At 36.6% G+C, this 20782-nt stretch overlaps 2 protein-coding genes across 2 annotated transcripts in view; one reads left to right on the forward strand and one right to left on the reverse strand.

The window, feature by feature from the left end:
* LOC135222000 (trithorax group protein osa-like) overlaps window positions 1–20782 on the reverse strand; it is a gene marked incomplete in the record, with an annotated part of 406131 nt that overhangs the window by 143855 nt on the left and 241494 nt on the right.
* Window positions 10922–14409, forward strand: LOC135222098 (mucin-2-like). Its single transcript, XM_064260268.1, has 4 exons — window positions 10922–11000; window positions 11724–13159; window positions 13871–14074; window positions 14281–14409. The coding sequence occupies exons 2-4, from the start codon at window positions 11828–11830 to the stop codon at window positions 14407–14409; spliced, it is 1665 nt and encodes a 554-aa protein (XP_064116338.1). The 5' UTR covers window positions 10922–11000; window positions 11724–11827.

Here is a 20782-nt window from a genome sequence, read left to right on the forward strand (position 1 = left end):
AACAAGTTCTGTTATTTACCAGTGAGCCTCATAAAGCATGCACATTTCCCACCTAGACTAAATTGAAGCCAACACCCAGATGCATCCATCTGATTATTTACTTTTTTTTATCAGATATGTCCAGAAATACGGGCATATATGATCTTTGAGTAAAAATGTTCGAGAGTCATAATGGGAAATGTATGCATTTATTTACAGAAAATGTAATGACATAATAATTCGGTAAATACATATTCTCGAAACTGCAAACTTCTCAAATCGCCAATTGGCAACTGCCAATATGCCAACGGCTCTAGCTGAGAGGCGTCTCTTGGCATTACTGTCAAACCCAGTTAAGTACAGATGCAACATAATTAGACATATTTCTTCATTTTCTCTTTACATATTACACGCATCTAAAATCTGAAAACACCAGCGTATTCAGGGTGATTTTATTGTTTAAAAACACAAGATTTTATTTTATCTTCATCTCATGAATTATGAAATCCAACGATAAATAAAAACCGGTATAAAGAATGAAATGTTTCTCTCTTCCTTCTAACTCGTTGTAATTCCATTGTATTTTAACTTAATGATTTGAGGAACTCACACATTCGCGGATTTCTCTGGGGAACGTTTCCCCACATTATTCGCGGAAAATTCGCGCATTCGCTGTATTTTTCTATGATAAATATCCACAAATTCCTGGTTTTTTTTGATGAATTTCATCATAAAATGCACTTTTTGTGATAAAACTATTAAAAAACCAAGTATGAAAATTTTTAGTCGGTTTTTCTTGAGTTTTAACTAAGAAAATAGGCTGTTTTTAGCATTTTCATAGGGGTTTCAAACATTTGTGGGTTCTAACTATTCACGGGGGGGTCTGGTACGCATCCCCCGCGAATACGGGGGACCACTGTAATTGTACATTTAATACCAAATCCTTTGGTATGACCAAAACTATCCTATCTTTTGTAAAACGTGAGATAAATGAAGAAATGTAAACATAATGCTAGTTTTCTAAGCAACAAACGAAAATATGACCCACTGAGCGAGCAGTATGCCTCCCAGTACCAGCCAGTCAGAGGCCGCCAAACAAACGTCTCGTAGGCACAAGAATCTACCTTATGTGAATGGACTATAGTGTACAGACCTCCCCACTAATCACAAATATCCGATGAGGAGCTGTATGCACTACTAGGACAAGAGATAAACAACAAACTCTGCATGATAATTGGAGATTTCAGTGCAGCAGTACATTGGGACACCATGACATCCGCATCAAACATAGAAGGAAAGAGACTTAGATTTTGTAAAAATTGAATTCCTCCACCAATGGGTTGACTAACCCACTAGAGGAAACAACAAACTAGACATCGTCTTATCAACAGAAGATAATCTAGTATCTGACCTTTCAGTAGGTGCAAATCTGGCAAAAGCAACCATAAAATCATCTCATTTCAAATTAATGTTCAACATAATAAAGAGAAGAAGATATTAATGAGATTAGATTTCCGTCAACAAGACCTAAATAAGCTAAAGGAGTAAGTTAAAAATTTAGAGTACGACGAGAACACAGGCATAGATAAGCACTGGGAAGCCTTTCGTGAGAAATATACAGAAAAATGCTCTAGATGTATACTAATAAGGCAAATGCTAACAAATGACAACCCTCAGCCAAAGTGGTTCAACAGGGAAATTAAAGATAAGATAAGAGAAAGAGACATGGCACAAATCAATGACCCTACACCCAACACCAATAGAAGCAAGCAGGCATAAAGAACTGTAGATTGGTGGACAAATTAGTAAGAAATGAAGATAAATGAGGATAAGAGAGTTGCATCGGTTTGTGAAGAAAACTCAAAAGAATTCTTTGTGCATGTTAACAGTAGGAAACCAGTAAAAAGTAGCATAGGTCCTCTAAGGGACAATAGAGGTAACTTGGTAAACTCAGACTTGGAAAAAGCAGAGTTATTAAATAAGTTTATTACTAGTGTATTCACAACTGAAGAGACTACCTCAATACTGGAACCTGATATTAATATGAAGGGCAAAACCACTTGACAAAATAATTAGCGAAGAGGGCATTAAAAAACAAATAGACAAACTCAACAAGTTCAAATCTCCTGGCCTGGATGGGATTCATCCAAGAGGAAATTTAAGAGCTAAAAGAGGAGATAGTTCCTCACCTATATAAATTCTACAGGAAAAGTTTTGAACAAAGAAAGGCACCAAAAGAATGGAAACTAGTAAATGTGCCCCCAGTTTACAATAAAGGTCTAAGAGAAGAGCCAGGAAAATATAGACCAATCTGCCTAACGTCGGTCGTTTGCAACATTTTTGAGTCCATAATTGCAGATCAAATTGTGGCTCATATAGATAGAAACAACTTATTGTTAAACATCCAACACGGTTTCAGACAAAACAAATCCTGCCTATCAAACCTCTTGGAGTTTTTTTCATAACATGCTAGGTATTTACGACGAGCAATAGATATACTCTACTTAGATTTCCAAAAGGCCTTTGACAAAGTCTCACACAAGAAACTGATGACAAAAGTTAGAGCTTTAGGAATTGTAGGAGAAACAGCAGACTGGGTCGAAGAGTGGCTTACTTATAGAAAACAAAGAGTCATAAGTAAATGGTGAAGAATCAGAATGGGCAGATGTAACAAGTGGAGTTCCCCAGGGTTCTGTCCTTGGCCCTCTCTTGATTTGGATTTACATTAATGACATTGATGTAAGCTTAACTAGCAAGATAGCCAAATTTGCAGATGACACCAAATTAGGTGTAAATGCAGCAGACCGAGATGCAGTCGAAAGTTTGAGAAATGATTTAATGAAAATAGGAGAGTGGTAAAAAAAAATGGCAAATGCCTTTTAACGTAGATAAGTGTAAAGTGTTACAAATAGGAATAAACAACTCTCATGTCAGCTACTTGCTGCTTGGGAATAACATGAATAGTGTAGAATAAGAGGAGGACCTTGGAGTCATTATTACCAAGGACTTGAAATCCAAAAAAAACAGTGCATAAAAGCTGAAAAGAAGGCATAGAAACTAGTGGGGATACATAGAGAGGCAATTCAAATACAGGTACAAGGAAACTGTGCTGCAGCTCTACACATCAGTAGTTAGACCCCATCTTGATTATGCAATATAGTTTTGGTCACCAACACTAAGAAAAGACATAAATAGATTAGGAGTACAAACAAGAGTCACAAAGTTAATTCCATCCATAAGGCAAGTAGGTTACCGAAGATGACTAAAGAACCTGAACATGTATAGCTTAGAAACATGATGATTGTGGGACTTAAAATACTGAAGGCATAACAAAAGTAGACAGTAACCTATTTACATTAAACTAAAGCCAGACAAGAAATAATGGAGGGACACTAGAACTGAAGAGATACAACACATCCCATTGCAGGAACTTCCTTACATACAAGATATGTGACACATGGAAAAAACTGCCACCAGAAGTTGTAAACAGCAACAGTGTGGAAGAGTTTAAAAGAAAGCTAGAAAAAATCATTAGGACTCTGAATGCACAGTAAAACCTGCTCCTACAGACAACTGAGAACACCCTTGTAACTCTCTCTCTCTCTCTCTCTCTCTCTCTCTCTCTCTCTCTCTCTCTCTCTCTCTCCTCTCTCTATCTCTGTTATTGGCCTTAGTTATATATTTTTAATGGTAAAATGTTTTAAGATGACTTTGAAATGATATTGATAATGTAACCTCAAAGATTAATGCAGTAATTGGTTAGAAATTTAAGGTATATTTGAACTAGGATGTTATTTAAGGTACATTTGGTATCTGAACTTTAAAGATGGGCAGTTATAAGCATCTTTAGTGGTGGTTCTAACTATCTGTTGGGGTGTCTGGTACACATCCCCCGCAAATATGGGGGAACACTGTATAATTTGATAATATGGTAGTATTACATGCAATTTGATTAGACATAGCAAAAAATTGAAAAACGGCTGAGATTGCCAACGTTATTTGCCATCACTATAAAAGAAAAAAAAATAATGGACGGGGCAAAACAAAATTGATGTTTAGAATGGCCGAAATCACACAAACGCCTTATTCAATCAAGTATTGGGTTGCACATTTTAAACCCAACTTTGAATTAATTTACAGGAAAACGTATCTCTAAATTACACATCTTCTACCAACCAGCCAAGTGTAATGGCAATGAAGATATCAATAGTACTCAATCAGCCGAGATTTTGAGAATGCAAACAATATTGAATGCGCTTGGCGTATGATGACAATTATTATCGTATTCTGTAACTATATTTTAGCTTTTTCAAATTATCATTTTCTCCAGAAAATATTAGTTTAGTCCTAGAGCTTTTCGATTTTTAGAATTATGGAGAGAGATCGTACACCTGTAACAAAGTGAGAACTCGCTCATCCTAACGTGTAATTATGGCAATTATCCACAGTTAGCTGTAATTACAGTTGATTTGTTTACAGTATCAAAAGTTGTATTACTAGTGATTCACTTGAATAACCTACGGTTTTTACCATTATTACAAATGTTTTGTTTACGGTGTCGATAGTTGTGACTGCAGTTAACTATTGACACAACTATTGACACTTCAAGGATTAGCCTGTCATCAAAAATCTCAACAGGATTTTAAGTTTGTCACAGAATGCCTCTTTCATAATAATTTTCAATTATCTTCTCGAGTTCAGTTGTGGTTCTTACCATTTTCCTCAACAAATGGGCATGGGAACCACTACTAGCAGTGACTGTCCTAACCACTTTTGTTTACAAAAATCATATGATTAATTGGGTCGGATTCCAAATTTTTGTTTGAGCTCAGATGCAAAATTTACTCAAAATTTTCTGTTGAAATCTGATTGTTTCGAGTTCTAGTACATTCGAGGACCGGGTCTCCACTGTACTGCTAAATTTAAGTTGCAGTTGTAACTGAAGCTGAGAAAACAGTGTTCACACTATTGAGGACTGTCGTAAATGATAATGGAGAAGGGAGAATTGTAATTAAAAATACTGGCCATGAAAGAATACATTTTACTGTAGTTTTCTTGCTGATAAAAGATAAATACATAAAGCTCATATTATGAATAAATAGGGTGAAAAAAACAAATGGAAGTTTTTTTTTTTTTTTTTTTTTTTTTTTTTTTTTTTTTTTTTTTTTTTTTTTTTTTTTTTTTTGTTTTTTTTTTTTTTTTTTTTTTTTTTTTTTTTTTGCAAAAAACATGCTCCCCCCAAAAAAAAGATAATAATATTTATAATAAATTTTACTTCAGCTCAAGGCCATATACTTGGAATATACAATGTATAGACAATAACATGCATAATTTAGATACATCAGATAACAATAGAAAATTATAAATTGGCAATATCCACGCAGTTGCTGAAGAAGTTTAAAAGATTGTACGTATTCATAATACGGTAATGGTAATAACACGAATTATATTGAGAATACTAGTACAGTGGTACCTCGACATACGAAAGGCTCAACTTACGAAAAACTTGAGATACGAAAGCAAATACGAAAAATTTTACAGCTCTACATACAAAAAGTTTTCAAGATACGAAAGGTTGTTGCTGTAAAGTCCCGAGATTCGCCCGGACCACTGAGAACAATTTTAAAACTCCCTCGCCGCCAACTGAGTAAACTTGCCACCATCCTCCCGCTTCTCCCCATTGGATCCTGATGCTAGTCCACCCCTAAGGTCCCTGCTCTCCTATTGGTCAGCATCTACCCCTTGTGCTTTAAGTATTCTATTGGTAAAAGGATGCTGTAAATTGAAAAACTTATTCATGCAATACATTTATTAAAAAAAAAAAACATTAGGTAAAGATAGAATAAAGAATAGAAATGAATGGTTATTATTACTGTTTGTAGTTCAGTAGTGAAGAGAGATCATGAAAATTTATGGCTTACTGTGTAAAGTGATTGCTTGGCGATCATTCGATAATGGTAAGTGCTGGATGTAAACAGAAAATTGGAAGCTTTTTTTTTATTGTTTATTATAGTTAATGGCTACTTAATAATTATTTGAAATGAGTACATGCAATACATTTAATAAAAAAATTGTGAATTAGATATCATAAAATATAGAATAAATCAGACTGCCAACAAATACGTATGTTTTAGAATTCTTCTGTTTTATTAATACGTTACGTATTCGTATGTTTCATTATAGCTGTCAGTAACTCACTATCTCCATTAGGTAAATAGAATAAAGAATAGAAATGAATGGTTATTATACTGTTAGGTAGTTTCATTAGTTGAAGAGAGATATTAATGAAAATTTATGGCTTACTGTGTGCTAGGAAAAATGATTGCTTGGCATTCGTTCGGTACTCATAAGATGGGTAAGAGCTGAATGTAAACAATCGATTGGAAGGTTTTTTTTTGTTTGTTTGTGTATTATAGTTAATGATTAATTAATAATTATTTGAAATGAGTACATACTGATTATTTATACATTTTATTGGCATATTCTAAGCTATTAGCTCTTAGGTTTAGATGTCAGAATCTTAGACTAGGCTACAGCAGCAACCGCTAACATAGGCTAGGCTTATTGCTAAGGGACATATGCTAAAGTCCTAATATATGCAGTAAAAATGGGATTGAACATTACATGCAGTTGAATATTACTCAAGTATGTACAGTATTTTGCCTTTTTGGAGTCATATTTCTTCCGTCGGATCGGCGTCGTAACCCTAGAACATGTGTTTTAGACCTGGAAATATAATTTACTGGGGTGTTTTTGGAGGGCTTGGAACAGATTAGCCATTTTTCATGTAAAATGTGGTCCAAGATACGAAAACTTCATGATACGAAGCGCACCTCAGAACGGATTAATTTCGTATCTCGAGGTACTACTGTAGTAGTAAAAAAAACATACAAAATTATAACAATTAGTGAAGAGATGCATATAATCGAATTCCAGCTAGGGACTTAGGTGGTTACAGTACGTAGTCAGGTCCAGAAGACTAAAGACGAAAAGTTAAAGTAACAAAACATACTGATTATATTCACATTTGTAACTAAAAAAAGAAGAAAATATCAGTAATAAAAAATAACGGTAGAAATGTAATAATAATGATAGATTCTACAGATGACACTGCAAAACTAGAGATTAAGTCATTTATGCCTCATTTTCGTAACTTTCCCACAATTTAGATCTTTTTCTGGCTTCACTGTTTAGGATGCTATGTATGAACTAATTGCTGCGGTTGCTCGGTCAGGTGATCAGACTGGACATTGTTCGCCTTTCATACAGGCGGTTTTCTATTAACATATGCGTGGCTGAGTGGTAACGAGGAGTGTTTCTGAGACGTCTCAGGATTTCATTGTGAACTACTGTTATATGTCTCATGGTCTCAGGTATAGTTCATCCAAAAGGAACACCCGTATATACTATATATACTGTACCAGTATGAGGGAATATCAACAGTTTCTTGTCTCAGTGATAGAAGGCAAACATCACAATCATGTTGTCAGTTGCACATAGTTCACAATGCCTCTGTTCTATGTCTGCTGTATCTTTTAGGTTGTCTGTGATATTGTGACCCAAATACGGAAACTCATGCACAAATTCTAGCCGATGATTTCTGAGGAAAATTTGTAGTTCTGCAACATCCTTAAGTGATCTCAGGAGCAGCAACATGCACTGGGTCTTGTTTTTGTTGTCTAGGATATCAAATTCCTCTGCATATTGGTGGCAAGTGTCAATGAGCCACTGGAGATCATATCTGTGTAACAGAGATTGTTAATTGTTCTTTCCTTGATATTGCAGCCAATTGGGAGTGATTTCAGTGTGACATTCAGGGCATGTGTGTGTGTATTAAACAAGTATGGAGAGAGAATGCCCCCCTTGTCGAAGCCCATTTAGGGTGCTGAAGGTGTACGACAATACGTTACCCCATTTGACACAGAATTGCTATGTGGAGAACCAGCAATATAAAATGCCAATTAAATATAGAGGTATGCCTGTTTTTTTGGAGCATCAGGTAGTTTACTCTCTCAAATGCTTTTCTCGCCTCTACAAAACATAGGAAAACAGGAGAGGCTGATGATAGAAAGTAATTCAGCGATTCTATCAGGATGTAGATGTATTTAAGTCATATTTAGACTTTAAATAAAACTGTATAATGAAAAATAACCTTGTCCCATGTAAGTAAAGTTTCTATATGTTTATGTACGCTAACTAGAAGCAAGAACAACGCTCTGAATTGTGTTAAATACGGCAAAATAAACTTACCTCTTCCCTCAGCTGATTTTTCCTAATAAAAAAATGTATCGATTTCTTTGTATTTTAAGTAAAGCATAACATTTTAAAAGATGCATGTTCGTTATGTTTGTATTTTATGAGGATCTCACGGTGCTTAAGTCGCCGACAACCAGTCATTGGTGCTGTAAACCCGTTATGAAAATATTCAACAAGCGCCGTAACCCCAAGACACTAATAACCAATCCTGCCAATATCTGGGGCTGTCTGTAATCATATTAGGGTAGTAAATTGCTCAAGATGTCCAGGTTTTGTCAGAGTTATTAAAAGTCCAAAAATTACTTTCTTTTCCTTTTTCTCAAAACTTACTTTTTTTTTAAAAACTAAAAGGTTATCTCTCCAAGAAGACTCAACCAAATTCAGTGAAACTTTAATAGTGACATATAACTATATATTGTTATTTTGTTGTCATGAAAATAACTTTTCTGTTGAACTTTTATTTTTTAATTTTTTGTTTTTTGAAAAAGTGAACATCATGACTTTTCAACTGCAAAACATAAATTTAGAGGACAAATTTCCAAATTTCCCCGTGAGAGAAATTTAGTTATTAGTTGTAGAATAAGTGGTAAAAATTTTAAGTAAATCCCTTCAATCATAAGGTAGAAACTGTCATCTACTTTATAATAGGGCCTTATGGCATTGCCACTCCCCTTAAATGAATGTTAATAAAGATACTATAGGGGGGAGAGAGAGAGGAGGAGGAGGAGGAGGTGGTATGGTAAGTGCATATTATTTAGTAAAATTGTTAAAACTAAGATGTCATGCTTATATATACTGTATATGCCCGCGTATAAGGCAACCCCGCACATAAGACGACCCCCAATTTATTAAATTACATAACTCAATCAGCTGATGTAAGTTTTTAGTACATGAATAAATAACAATAACATTGGAATTATTGTATCAATAATGTGTTAAATCGGTACCTTCAAGATTTTATAATGTTTAGCAAACTAAAACCTTACTAACAAAATAAAAAATACTTTTGTATTTCCTTAGAAAAAATATATGGTAAACAACACAACAAATGCTCAACGCCTGTTACATCACTATCATAGGAGTAATACCCGTTGGAAGTAGATCCCCATGAATGTATTCCTTTACAATTGGAAAGAATCCCTATGTTAAGGATTACTAGGAAACTATCTATCACAAAACACTTTAGTTTGATTATAAAGTGCTACCAAGGAAGTATTGGCCTTTAGTAAACAACAGTGCTCGTAAACCTAACCTGACTGGGAACTACGAATTTTTGAGGCAAAGTATGTCTGAAACTGGCAAAAATATACACGTACTTCATTTAATTTACTACGTTTATAAATAAAATAGCTGCCATTTTTAAACCCAACTTTGATAATTTACAAAAGAAATGTATGAATTAAGAGTAAGCAATACCAGAATGCAAATGGCAGGTTGTTGTTCTCATATTATAATTCGATAATATGGTAATAATACATGCAATTTGATTAGATACTGTAAAATAACAGTTTTATTAAAATGGTCAATATTCTCAGTACACAAATATTTGTGTTTTGCTAATAAATACGTACATTTCTCTCTCTCTCTCTCTCTCTCTCTTTTCAAGGAAGGTTAGTACTTGAAATGACATTCCATCCTCCACAAAGAAATTCCGGGTTTCAGAATTGAGAAACAGTTGATTGCTAACCTCATGTTTTGGAGGCAAAAGCACTGTCTGAAGCTGGCAAAAACATACATGTACTTCATTTAATTTACTATGTTTATAAATCAATTAGCTGCAGTTTTTAAACGCAGCTTTGATAAATTAAGAAAGAAACTTATCTCTGAAATAAGTTCCATTTGGCAACCAAAGAGTAATGATATCGGTAAAACGAAATCAGATATTTTACAAATGTAAACAAAACCAGAATGCAAATGGCAAATCGCTCTGTTCATAATAATAATATGATAATATATTGTAATAATGCTTGCAGTAAAATTAGATGCAGTAAAACAACAGTTTTATTAAATTTATCATTATTCCCAATATACAACTATTATTCGACTTTTGCTAATAGGTATCTGTCAGTGTAATAACCTCTCTCTCTCTCTCTCCAACTTATGATGATGCGCCATCCTCCTCTAAGAAACTCCAGGTTTTAGAATTACTGACGAAGCCATTTAAACCTGTACCAACACAACAACAGAATCGAGAAACAGCTGATTGCTGACATCATTTGCCGTAACTGTCGAGTGTTTACTAGAGTTGTGTTAGACCCTGCTGATTCTCAATGATGGCTTCCAAAAGTAAAAAATAAAATACTCATTCCTCACGCAATGGACATGTGAAGAAAGAATCCCAGTAAATTAAAGCTGCAGGTTACAGTTGAGGCTGAATAAAATGAATAACAGAGCAGGCGAAATTGATGTCTGGAACTGGCGAAATCACACTTAATGCCATAATTAAGTATTATGCACATTTTAAGCTCAACTTTGTTAATTTACAAGAAAAAGTATCTCTGAGTTACATATCCTCTGGCAGCTAATGGCACTATTGATATCGATAGTACTCAATCAGCTGAGATTTTGAAAATGTAAACAATATTAAATGCAAATGGCGTAGTATGACAATGTTTATGTTCTGGAATACCTTTTAACTTTTGCAAATAGATCATTTCATCTAGAAAATATTTAGGTTTATAGAGCTTTTTGGTTTTTAGAATTACGGAGAGAGATCGTACACCTATACCAAAGTGAGAGCTCGCTCATCCTAACGTCTAATTATGGTAATTATCCACGGTAATTACAGTTGTTTTGTTGACAGTATCAGTAGCTGTGTCGCCAGTGATTTACTTGAATTACCTACGGTTTTTACCATTATTTCATGTTTTGTTTACAGCGTCGATAGTTGTGACGCTAGTTAACTATTGACGCAACTATTAACATTTCAGGGGTTACCCTATCATTTAAAATCTCGGCTGGATTTAAGATTTGCTTTTTGTACTCGGCATATAAGACGACCTTTAAGGTTAAAAGGTCGCCTTATACTCAGGCATATACGGTATATACTATTGCTATTGCATGATTTTTGTTTATTTTACATATCTTGTAAGCATACCCAGTAAGTAAGCAGAACTGTAGCAGTCAGCTGTGTTTTACTGTTACACTGTCTAGTACTGTCATTTAGCAGATATATATCTGAGGTTGAATAAATGAATAAATTTTTTGATACAATGAAAATATCAAAGTACCAGTAAGGGTAGGTTATTAATTTATTTTATAATGGAATTGATGTTCACTAGAAGCTAAGTGAGTTGCTCCAGGGTACAGTATTGTGTTTTAGCTATTTACCAATCTTTGTTACAAGTGGATTTCGTTACTTAATAGGATTTTTTTTTTTTTTATCTATCGGACATTAGCATTTGTACCAGAGGTCTTAGCTACTTATGCCTGTAATTTTAATAAATGCCTCTTTATCATATATATTTGGATGTTGATTGAAATTTCAGGTGCTGGTGGTGCAGTTGGTCAGCCTCATTTAGCTTCAGTGCCAGTAGCTGCTCATCAGCTCTCAGCTCCACAAGCCCCTCCACCTCAGATTTTGCATTCCCAGATGGTACCCCCACAAGTACCAGCACATTCTCAGATTGTACCACCACATGTAGGACCCCCACAGATGGCTCCAACACCTGTTCCCATGCAGGGTCAGCTTGGAGGTCATGCTTTACTGGCCCCACACCTTCAGGCTAGTGGCAGTAATGTATCACAGGAGGTTTTGCCTCAACAAGAGGTGATTCAGGGAGCTGTGGTGACGTTGTCTCAGCAAGTTGTGCATCTAACTGCACCCCCAGTGGTATCCACTGCAGCACCAGTGCCAAACCAACAGTTAGTTCACACTTCATCTGGCACTCAGCTCGTTACTCTTCCACCAGGTACTCAGATAATCAATACTTCTGATGGTCCTCGACTTGTTGCAATTGCTACTGGCACTCAGGTGACAGCACCAGTAGCACCTGTGCCTGTCAGTCATCAGTCACATACTGTCCCATTACATGACCCACAGGCAGGACCAAGTTCCATCATCCATCAACAGCCTCCTCCTCAAACTATACCTGTGTCTGTTACTCCAAATCATTTGACCATCAATCAACCTCCTGTCGTTAGTGATGGTACTGCTCAGTCTTCAGGGATAGCAAGGCAATTAGGGGTTAGTAATTCTTTTTCTACTGTGATGTCAAATACTGTTAGTACTACCAGCCCTCATACCAATGTTGGTATTCATGGGAATCCAGAAGTAACTGCCACTTACCCACCTTCGGTGTCAGTAACCCTGCCTCCACCCAGTACAAGCATGGCAATAGGAGTCCCTCCCCCAGTTACAGGTTTAGCTATAGCACCAGGTGGCACCCCTACTTCTGCTAATGTCTGCTTTGTGTTGACATCTGGTGCAAATACACTAACAACAACCTCTGGAGTTGGGTTGCTTGTAAACCAGGATCCAAGTATACCCTCCACAGGCCACATGAATGTGAGCCAACCGTTGGTAGTGGCAGGGGTATTACCTCCAACACAGCAGCACCACCAGCATCAGCAGGTAGCACAGGCAGCAACAGCATCTTCTTATCTTGGTGCAGCCCCAAGTCAGCAACTTAATCCATCTGGATATCCATCCCAATCTGTTTTAGAACAACCTGCAAGTACTGGCTACCCACCCCCTGACCAATCTGTACAAGCATACAATCCTTCAAATCCTGCAAGCACAACTAGTCAGCCATACACCCAGCTTCAGTCGCAACAGCATCCAAGAGTTGTCAGTGTAGGATATATGCCAGTAAACCCTGCCAATACCATAGATGGTCCACCTCCAACAAAAATGGAATATCCTGGAGGAGCACCTGGCTCACTCACAGGCCATCTTCCTACAACTTCTTTGCAGCCTCAGCAGGTAAGCTCACCTACTTTTATTTCAGTTTGTGCAAGATTCTGCTATGCTTTTAGACTGTTTTCCTTCTTGATAATATTTGTTGAAGGTGTGTGATCCTTTTATGAATGTATATTTTTGCATTAGTTCAAGCCATGAAGTAAACCTTTTGTAAGAAGTGATGGCTCTTAGTATATATCTATATGTATCCTTTCATAGAGATTGTTCTTTTCATCATATTTGTGTTGCCTCTCTAACTTTAATTTTTGAAATTAGTTCTTTTTTGGCTTTATGTAAATTTCTTTTTAATTTCTTTATCATTCTTTCATATGTTGTAAAATTGGTACCTACTTTCAGGACTACCATGTGTGGTTTCACCACTTTGAAATGAATGACAGTGTTGTATTTCAAGTATTCCTTATTTTTCTTGTTGTTACATATAGTTAGTTAATCCCTTTGAGGATGATCATGCTACTGTAATAGAGAGGAAGTACCAGGGGAAAATGAAGTTTCAAAGTATGAGAGAGAAAAGAAAGATATAAGAAAATGTTAACAAGATTTATTATAGAATAACACATACCAGCAAGTGCCATTCCTGAATTTAGAAAAATAAATTTGCATTAATATTTTGGCCAAGTGTGTGAATAATTAATTTGTGTGCTCAATAAATTTGCAATCATCTACAGACCTTGCCCCTCAACCCATTAAGAATTTTGTTTGTACATTCCTTTTTAGGGACGCCAAAAAAATGATCACCTGGCTTCTGGTTCCCCTTACTACACTCCTAGTAATCAGTCCGATCAAAGACCTGTTGCTTTAGAACAGCAGTGGCAGCAGTTTCAACAGCAGGTGAAGGTTGAGGGTGGACAGCAACAGTATGACCCATATTCTGCTGCAGATGATGCAGAACTTCATAGCGACGCAAGTAGACAACAGCAGGTAAGCTTATAAAGTTTTGCTTAAGTTGGATTCAGTTCTTGCTGTTTTCATGATCCAGTTCATATAAGTGCTTTAAATTTTTTTCTTAGGACATAAGTAAATTTTTTTTATATAAGTATCATACTAAGTAATTACATAGCTATTAGTTTCATGTATTCGCAGCAGCTTAGATTCAAATTTTGCATTAGCAACTATTTTCTGTGTAGGTGACCAGTATTGGCCCCTTAACGAGAGGGTTAGGAGCCACTCAGCAGACAATCTTCATTCCATTTCTGCAACTCATGGTGATAACATGCCAAGAGTCAAGTAGCCTCAGCCCAAAAGCTTCAGGATAAGTTTTTCATTTGTTTTGTTGTCTCTAAATGGAGTCTGTATATCAATCATTCAGTTTTACAGTGCAATTGCAGTTAATTGATTAACTACCCTCTGCCAAGTGGCGGATTATGACGTAAATATTGGTTTGTTGTTGAATCAATACAGGCAGTCCCCGGGTTACGACGGGGGTTCCGTTCTTGAGGCGCGTCGTAAGCCGAAAATCGTCGTAAGCCGGAACGACACTTGGAAATATGCCTTAAACTAAGAAAAAGTTAGAGACCTTACCTGTGTGACATGCAAGTATATTGCATGATGTGTAGTGTGGTTATTTCAATGGCAAAGGATGGTTCTTGAAGGTATAATTCTTTATTAAACTCTTGTGACACTATAAAGCACAATGTACTACACTTAATCCTTAGGTTAGATTATACACTAAACACTATATTATGCACTGTACACTTCGTAGTAGTATTTGGTAGATCCTGGAGTACACTAAAATCCCAGTCTGGTAGCTCTGGAAGGTAAAAGTATAACACAATTAGTACAAAATACTACACAAAGTCCTGAATGCAATATGTAAATTATAGATATCAAGAGTAAAAGAGTTAATGTATGTTAATTAATTCCTTACTTTTAGTTTTATAATTCCTTACTTTGAGTTATATCAAGAGTAAAAAGTTAATGTATGTGAATTAATTCCTTACTTTTAATTTAAAGTTGTCCTGCTTTGTAACCCTGGATGCACAAAGTCTTATGTGGCCCCATAGCCTACATCATTCAGGGGTTCTGGAATGTACAAAAAATAATTAGTATGTCAGTAAGTACTCTATGACATAGTAAGTTACATACAGTAATATGCACCATACTAGTTGTTTAATATCACATATATAACATGTATAAAACTTAGTTAATGTATGTTAATTAATTCCTTACCTTTAGTTTAAAGTTGTCGTTCAATGTAACCCTGGATGCACAAAGTCTTATGTGGCCCCCCCCATAGCTACATCATTCAGGGGGTTCTGGAATGTACAAAAAAATAATTTTGTCAGTAAGTACTCTATGCATAGTAAGTTACATACAGTAATATGCACCATATAGTGGTTTAATATCAACTGGTATGCATAGTATAAAAATGATTGGTCTACAACCCCCTGTTCAGCAGGGAGTGTACAGTATGTATGTAATTCCATGAGGGACCTTGATCACTTATCCCATGTGAGAGATCTTGGTCACTTTTTTTTAGTATGTACGTATAAAACTTACTTAATGTATGTTTTACTACACTATGTATAATTCCTTACCTTTATATGTTATGTAGTAACCCTGGACAAAGTTTTATGTGGCCCCATAGCCTGCATCATGGAGGGGGTCCTGGTTTTTCTGGAATGTACCAAAAAAGTATCAAAGTTAAGTCATGTTATGTATGTTTAGTAAGTTACATACAGTAACCATACGTACAGTGGTTTTATAACATGTATGTACATAATCAAACTTGGTTGGAAATTCCTGTAAAAAAAAGTTTATGTACGTATGTAATATGTACTACTGTATGTAAAAAACCTTACTGTTCATACTTTGTTACACTACATGTTACATGTGATACGTATACTTTCCTGAAGGGTTTTTCCATCTAAAAAAAAATGGAGCTTCTACTTGTAGTTATCCCTTGATGACACTTGTAGTAGTAATTTGTTAGTAACAACCTGGAGTTGTGTGAAAAATGTTGGTTCTGGAAGGAAAAAGTAACCAAAATTAGTGTACAAAATATACACTAGAAAGTTGTGAATGCAATATGTTAATTACTGTAGGTATATAAGAGTACTAAAAGAGTTAATGTATGTTAATTAATTCCTTACTTTTAGTTTAAAGTTTGTCGTTCAATGTAACCCTGGATGGACAAAGTCTTATGTGGCCCCATAGCCTACATCATTCAGGGGTTGTTCTGGAATGTACAAAAAAATAATTTTGTCAGTAAGTACTCTATGCATAGTAAGTTACATACAGTAATATGCACCATACAGTGGTTTAATATCACATATAACATGTAGTATAAAACTTAATTTAGAAATTCCTTACATAACTTTACCAACTTTTAGTGAGTCTCAAAGCTGTTTACCTAGGTTGTGGGAGATGGAGGTGGAGGTGTAGAGCATTCATGATAAGGATGCATTCCAAACCTAACTTCAGTGTGCTTTATCACAGATAACAGGCTAGGATGATGGGCAGTCGGAATGAAGAATTAATATTAAAGGACAGTAGGTAACCACTTAGGTGTACAAAATTTATTGTACGTATGCAAACATTAAACCAACCAACTGAGAATTCCTTACCTTCAGCAAAATGAAGACATGTAGGCTATGTAGAGGTCTGGTTTATGTAAGTCACAGGTGCATGCAGTCTGGAATGATAATGTAATAGTACATATGATTATATAGTATGAATGTTACATACATAACATGGTTATTACATATGTAATAATACATTAATTAAAAAAAAAAATAAAAAAAAAAAAGTCCTTACCAAATTCTAGTGGTTGGCTTGCTTACTGGGATGGCCATATGGTACATGAAGTGGGTGGCTGGGCTATGGAGTGGGATGGGCAGGTGCTTGGGAGTCTGGAATGATAAAAATATATAAAAATGATAGTTACTACTACTGTAAACTACTGCACATGTATTACTGTTTGACATATGTAGTGTGTAATACGTATGTTTCAATATAAAAAATGAAGAATTCTTTTACCTGAAGGAATGGGAGAGGTGATACTACTCGTATCAACTGATTTGGGCTCTGGAGAGGTGATACTCGTATCAACTGATGAGGGAACATCTACATCTTTGGAAAGAATGATAGGGTACATAAAATATATTATAAGGTGGATGTAATTGTAGCATATGTACACTTTTAATAAAATTTCTATTAGTCAATTTATAAAACATTTTATACAAATTTGTTAAGGATTCCTTACTGATGTATAGGGCGAGGCATCAAAACCATGGAAAAGGCTCAGGGTCATCTGGGTCACTGTCACTATCAAAGGGGTGTCTGAAATGAAAAAAAAAAAAAAATAATAAGGTTATGCAACATCAAACACATTGTACCACTATGTAAGTTAGTGTACGTATGTATGTAGGGGGGTGTAAACAATTTCCAACATGAAAATGAGAAAAATGAAATGCTTACCTGATTGTACAGTTACATGGGTGGGGCGGGCTGATTTACAGAGGGTCCAGGTACAGGGGGATCTGGAACTGTCACAGGTAGTACAGGGAGAGATCTGGAACTGTCACAGGTAGTACAGGGAGATGGTGGACTGTCACGGTAGTACAGGGGGGGGGATCTGGAACTGTCACCACTTCTGCAATAAAATTACAAATGATGAAAAATTAAATGAAGTTACAATTTACTCTTACATTTAGTTGTTACATTAAAAAATTAACATTTTAATATGTACACTATGTAAACACATAAATTAGTAAAACAGTTCAGAATTCCTTACCAGGACTAGGAGTGGGAGGTGGTGGTACTGGAGACTGTGAAAGAAAGTGTCAAGCCTGGACTGCACACTTCTCTTCGTCTGCTTCTCCTTCAGGGTCTCCTTGTAGAAAGTCACCAAATCCATGATTCCTCTCTTGATTTTGTCAACCTAGAAACGTTAGGGTCTTCTGCCTCAAAAGAAGCCAAGGCTCTCTCCAGATGAGTAAAACCCTCTGACAAGCCTTTCACAGTTAATGACCTGGTTTTGGCTCTGGTGCCGCCTCCTCTTCCTCAATCATTTGTTGTTCAAGTTCTAGTAAGTCCTCTGCAGACAATTCCTCTCCATGGGAAGCCAGCAGCTCTGTTACATCATCAGGTTCAAGATCTAGTTTCAGCCTCTTGCTTAGCCCTACGATCTTCCTCGTCACAGTCTCGACGTCTTCTGCCTGGTCAAAGCCTTCAAAACTGTGCACAAAAAACTGTGGACACAGTTTCCTCCAGGCCCCATTTAAATGGTCGTCTTCACCTCGTCCCAAGCACTGCAATGTTCTTCACTGCATCTGCAATGTTGTAGCCCTTCCAGAATTGCTTCAGTGTCAACTCCTTGTTAGCTTCTATGGCCCTCAAAGCAAAACGTATGGTCCTTCTAAGGTAGTAAGCCTTGAAATTAGCTATTACTCCCTGGTCCATTGGCTGTATCAGCGATGTGGTATTGGGTGGGAGGTACACCCACCTTCACATAGGATGCATGTCGCTCAAAATTTGAAGGGTGACCAGGGCATGTCCAGGGACTAAGAGGGCCTTAAAAGGCAGACCCTTCGAAGTCAAATACCGCTCCACTGCTGGCACGAAATGGTCATTGAACCAAATCTTCGAAGACCATTAAGGTAACCCAGCCTTCTTGTTAGATTTCCAAATCACAGGGAGTTACTCTTGAAAATGCCTTGAAAGCCCTGGGATTCTCGGCCAAATACACCAGCAAGGGCTTCAGTTTCAAATCACCACTTCGCATTGGCCCCAAACAGCAAAGTCAGCTCGCTCCTTTCCAGCTTTATGGCCAGGTGCTGACTTCTCCTCCTTGGAAAGGTACGTTCGATTTGGCATTCTTTTCCAAAATAATCTAGTCTCATCCACATTAAAGACTTGGTCAGCCGTGTAACCACCATCCTTAATTATCTCAGCCAAACCACCTGGAAAACTTTCTGCTGCTTCGCTATCAGCACTAGCAGCTTCACCTTGCCAAAAGCTTCACATTATGCAAATTTTGCACGAGCCTTAAAACGGTTTAAACCAACCTCTACTCGCGGAAAATTCACCACCAAGCACTGCCTTCGCCAAACTTTTTCACTACTGCCTCATGCAGCGCTCTAGCCTTCTCCTGGATCACACTTAAGCTCACCGGAACACGTCGCTGGTTCTGGGGTCCTCCAGCCAGATCATGAGCAATTTCTCCATTTCAACAATGCTCTGGCTACGTTGCTTCTCGTTTATCACCGTTGACTTCATCGGTGCAGCATCCTTAACATGCTTCAGAATACGTTCCTTATCCTTCACAATGGTTACCACCGTGGTCCTGCTCAAGCCTAAAGAACGGCCTATTTCGGTGTTAGTTTTCTCCTTCTCCGAACGCTTTATCACGTCATATTTGACCTCCATCGTGATGACCTTCCTCTTCTTGGATGAACTATCATCGGAGGAAGTACTTTGGCGTTTAGGAGCATTGTAAATTTGCGAAAATGGCAAGGAATTTCAGCAACGCTCGGCACACAACCTAGTGAAATGCAGGCAGGCACGCGATTGAAGTGGTGTCCTTTCGTATTGTTACGCTTGGCGTCCTCGACCGTCCGAGGTCGTTGTTCGGTCAATTTACCATACAGTTTAATAGCGTTTATTAATTTTAATGCACCTCCGCTCAAAAACTAGTTCTGCATATGAGGTATCGTTAAAAAGCATAACAAAACGTCGTAACCTTGGAATTTGTGTTGTAATCTAACCAGAAACTTAGTTTTTTTTAATTTATGTACTGGAAACAAGCAATGATTTTTCCAGTTATATTTTGCGCCTTTTGGACTGTTTTAAACTGCGCATCCCAAGCTAGTGTATTCATTCGCCCGCCAAAACTAGTTTCCGCATATGCGGCGTCACTAAAAAAATTCAAAAAATACGAAAAAAAAAAAGTGTCAAAAATCATCATAACCTCAAAATTTTTGTTGTAATGTAACCAAAAACATATTTTTATTATGTACTGTGCTAAACTATAAAGGATTTTTATCATAGCATGCGTTTTTTAAAAGCGTCGTTAACGTCGGAGCGTCGGAAGCGTCAGCGTCGTAACCTCGGAACAAGCGTCGTAACCCAGGACGGAATTTCCATTGAATATTTAAGAAAAAGCGTCGTAACCTCGGAACGTCGTAAGCCGGAACCGTCGTAAGCCGGGGACTGCCTGTATTTATGTTCACTACTGATTATAAGGTCCCTACTGCTTGCTGTAGGGCTTTACTTTCAATCTTATATTTAACTCATCTTTACAAAGAGTAAATACAAAGACAATTGAAAGCTATGTGTAGATAATAGTGTAAACATTTATAAATGCACTACCATCTTTGTTGAGTAGTGTAATAACTGTAAACATTGCTTCGCTACCAAACTGATTTTAGTAATGGAAATTATTTCTATGTTTCTGCAAGGTACCTCTTGCAGGATCGGTATTTCAGTGGATAGTTAGTAAGTTCCGACTTAAGTTCATTACATTTTTTGCTTTATAGCAAATTTGCAGTAAATTTAAATGCTTTTCACCCTTTACTTTCCAAAATTGCTTAAGTGAAAGTACAGGTAGCAGGAGAGAATTTTAGGTGATGGGCTTTGCAGAAGACGCTCTCAACAGCCGAGATCCCTACATGAATGTTGCTTTAGTGG

This window comes from Macrobrachium nipponense, chromosome 3 (assembly GCF_015104395.2).
Source record: "Macrobrachium nipponense isolate FS-2020 chromosome 3, ASM1510439v2, whole genome shotgun sequence".
In the NCBI taxonomy this organism is placed as follows: domain Eukaryota; kingdom Metazoa; phylum Arthropoda; class Malacostraca; order Decapoda; family Palaemonidae; genus Macrobrachium; species Macrobrachium nipponense.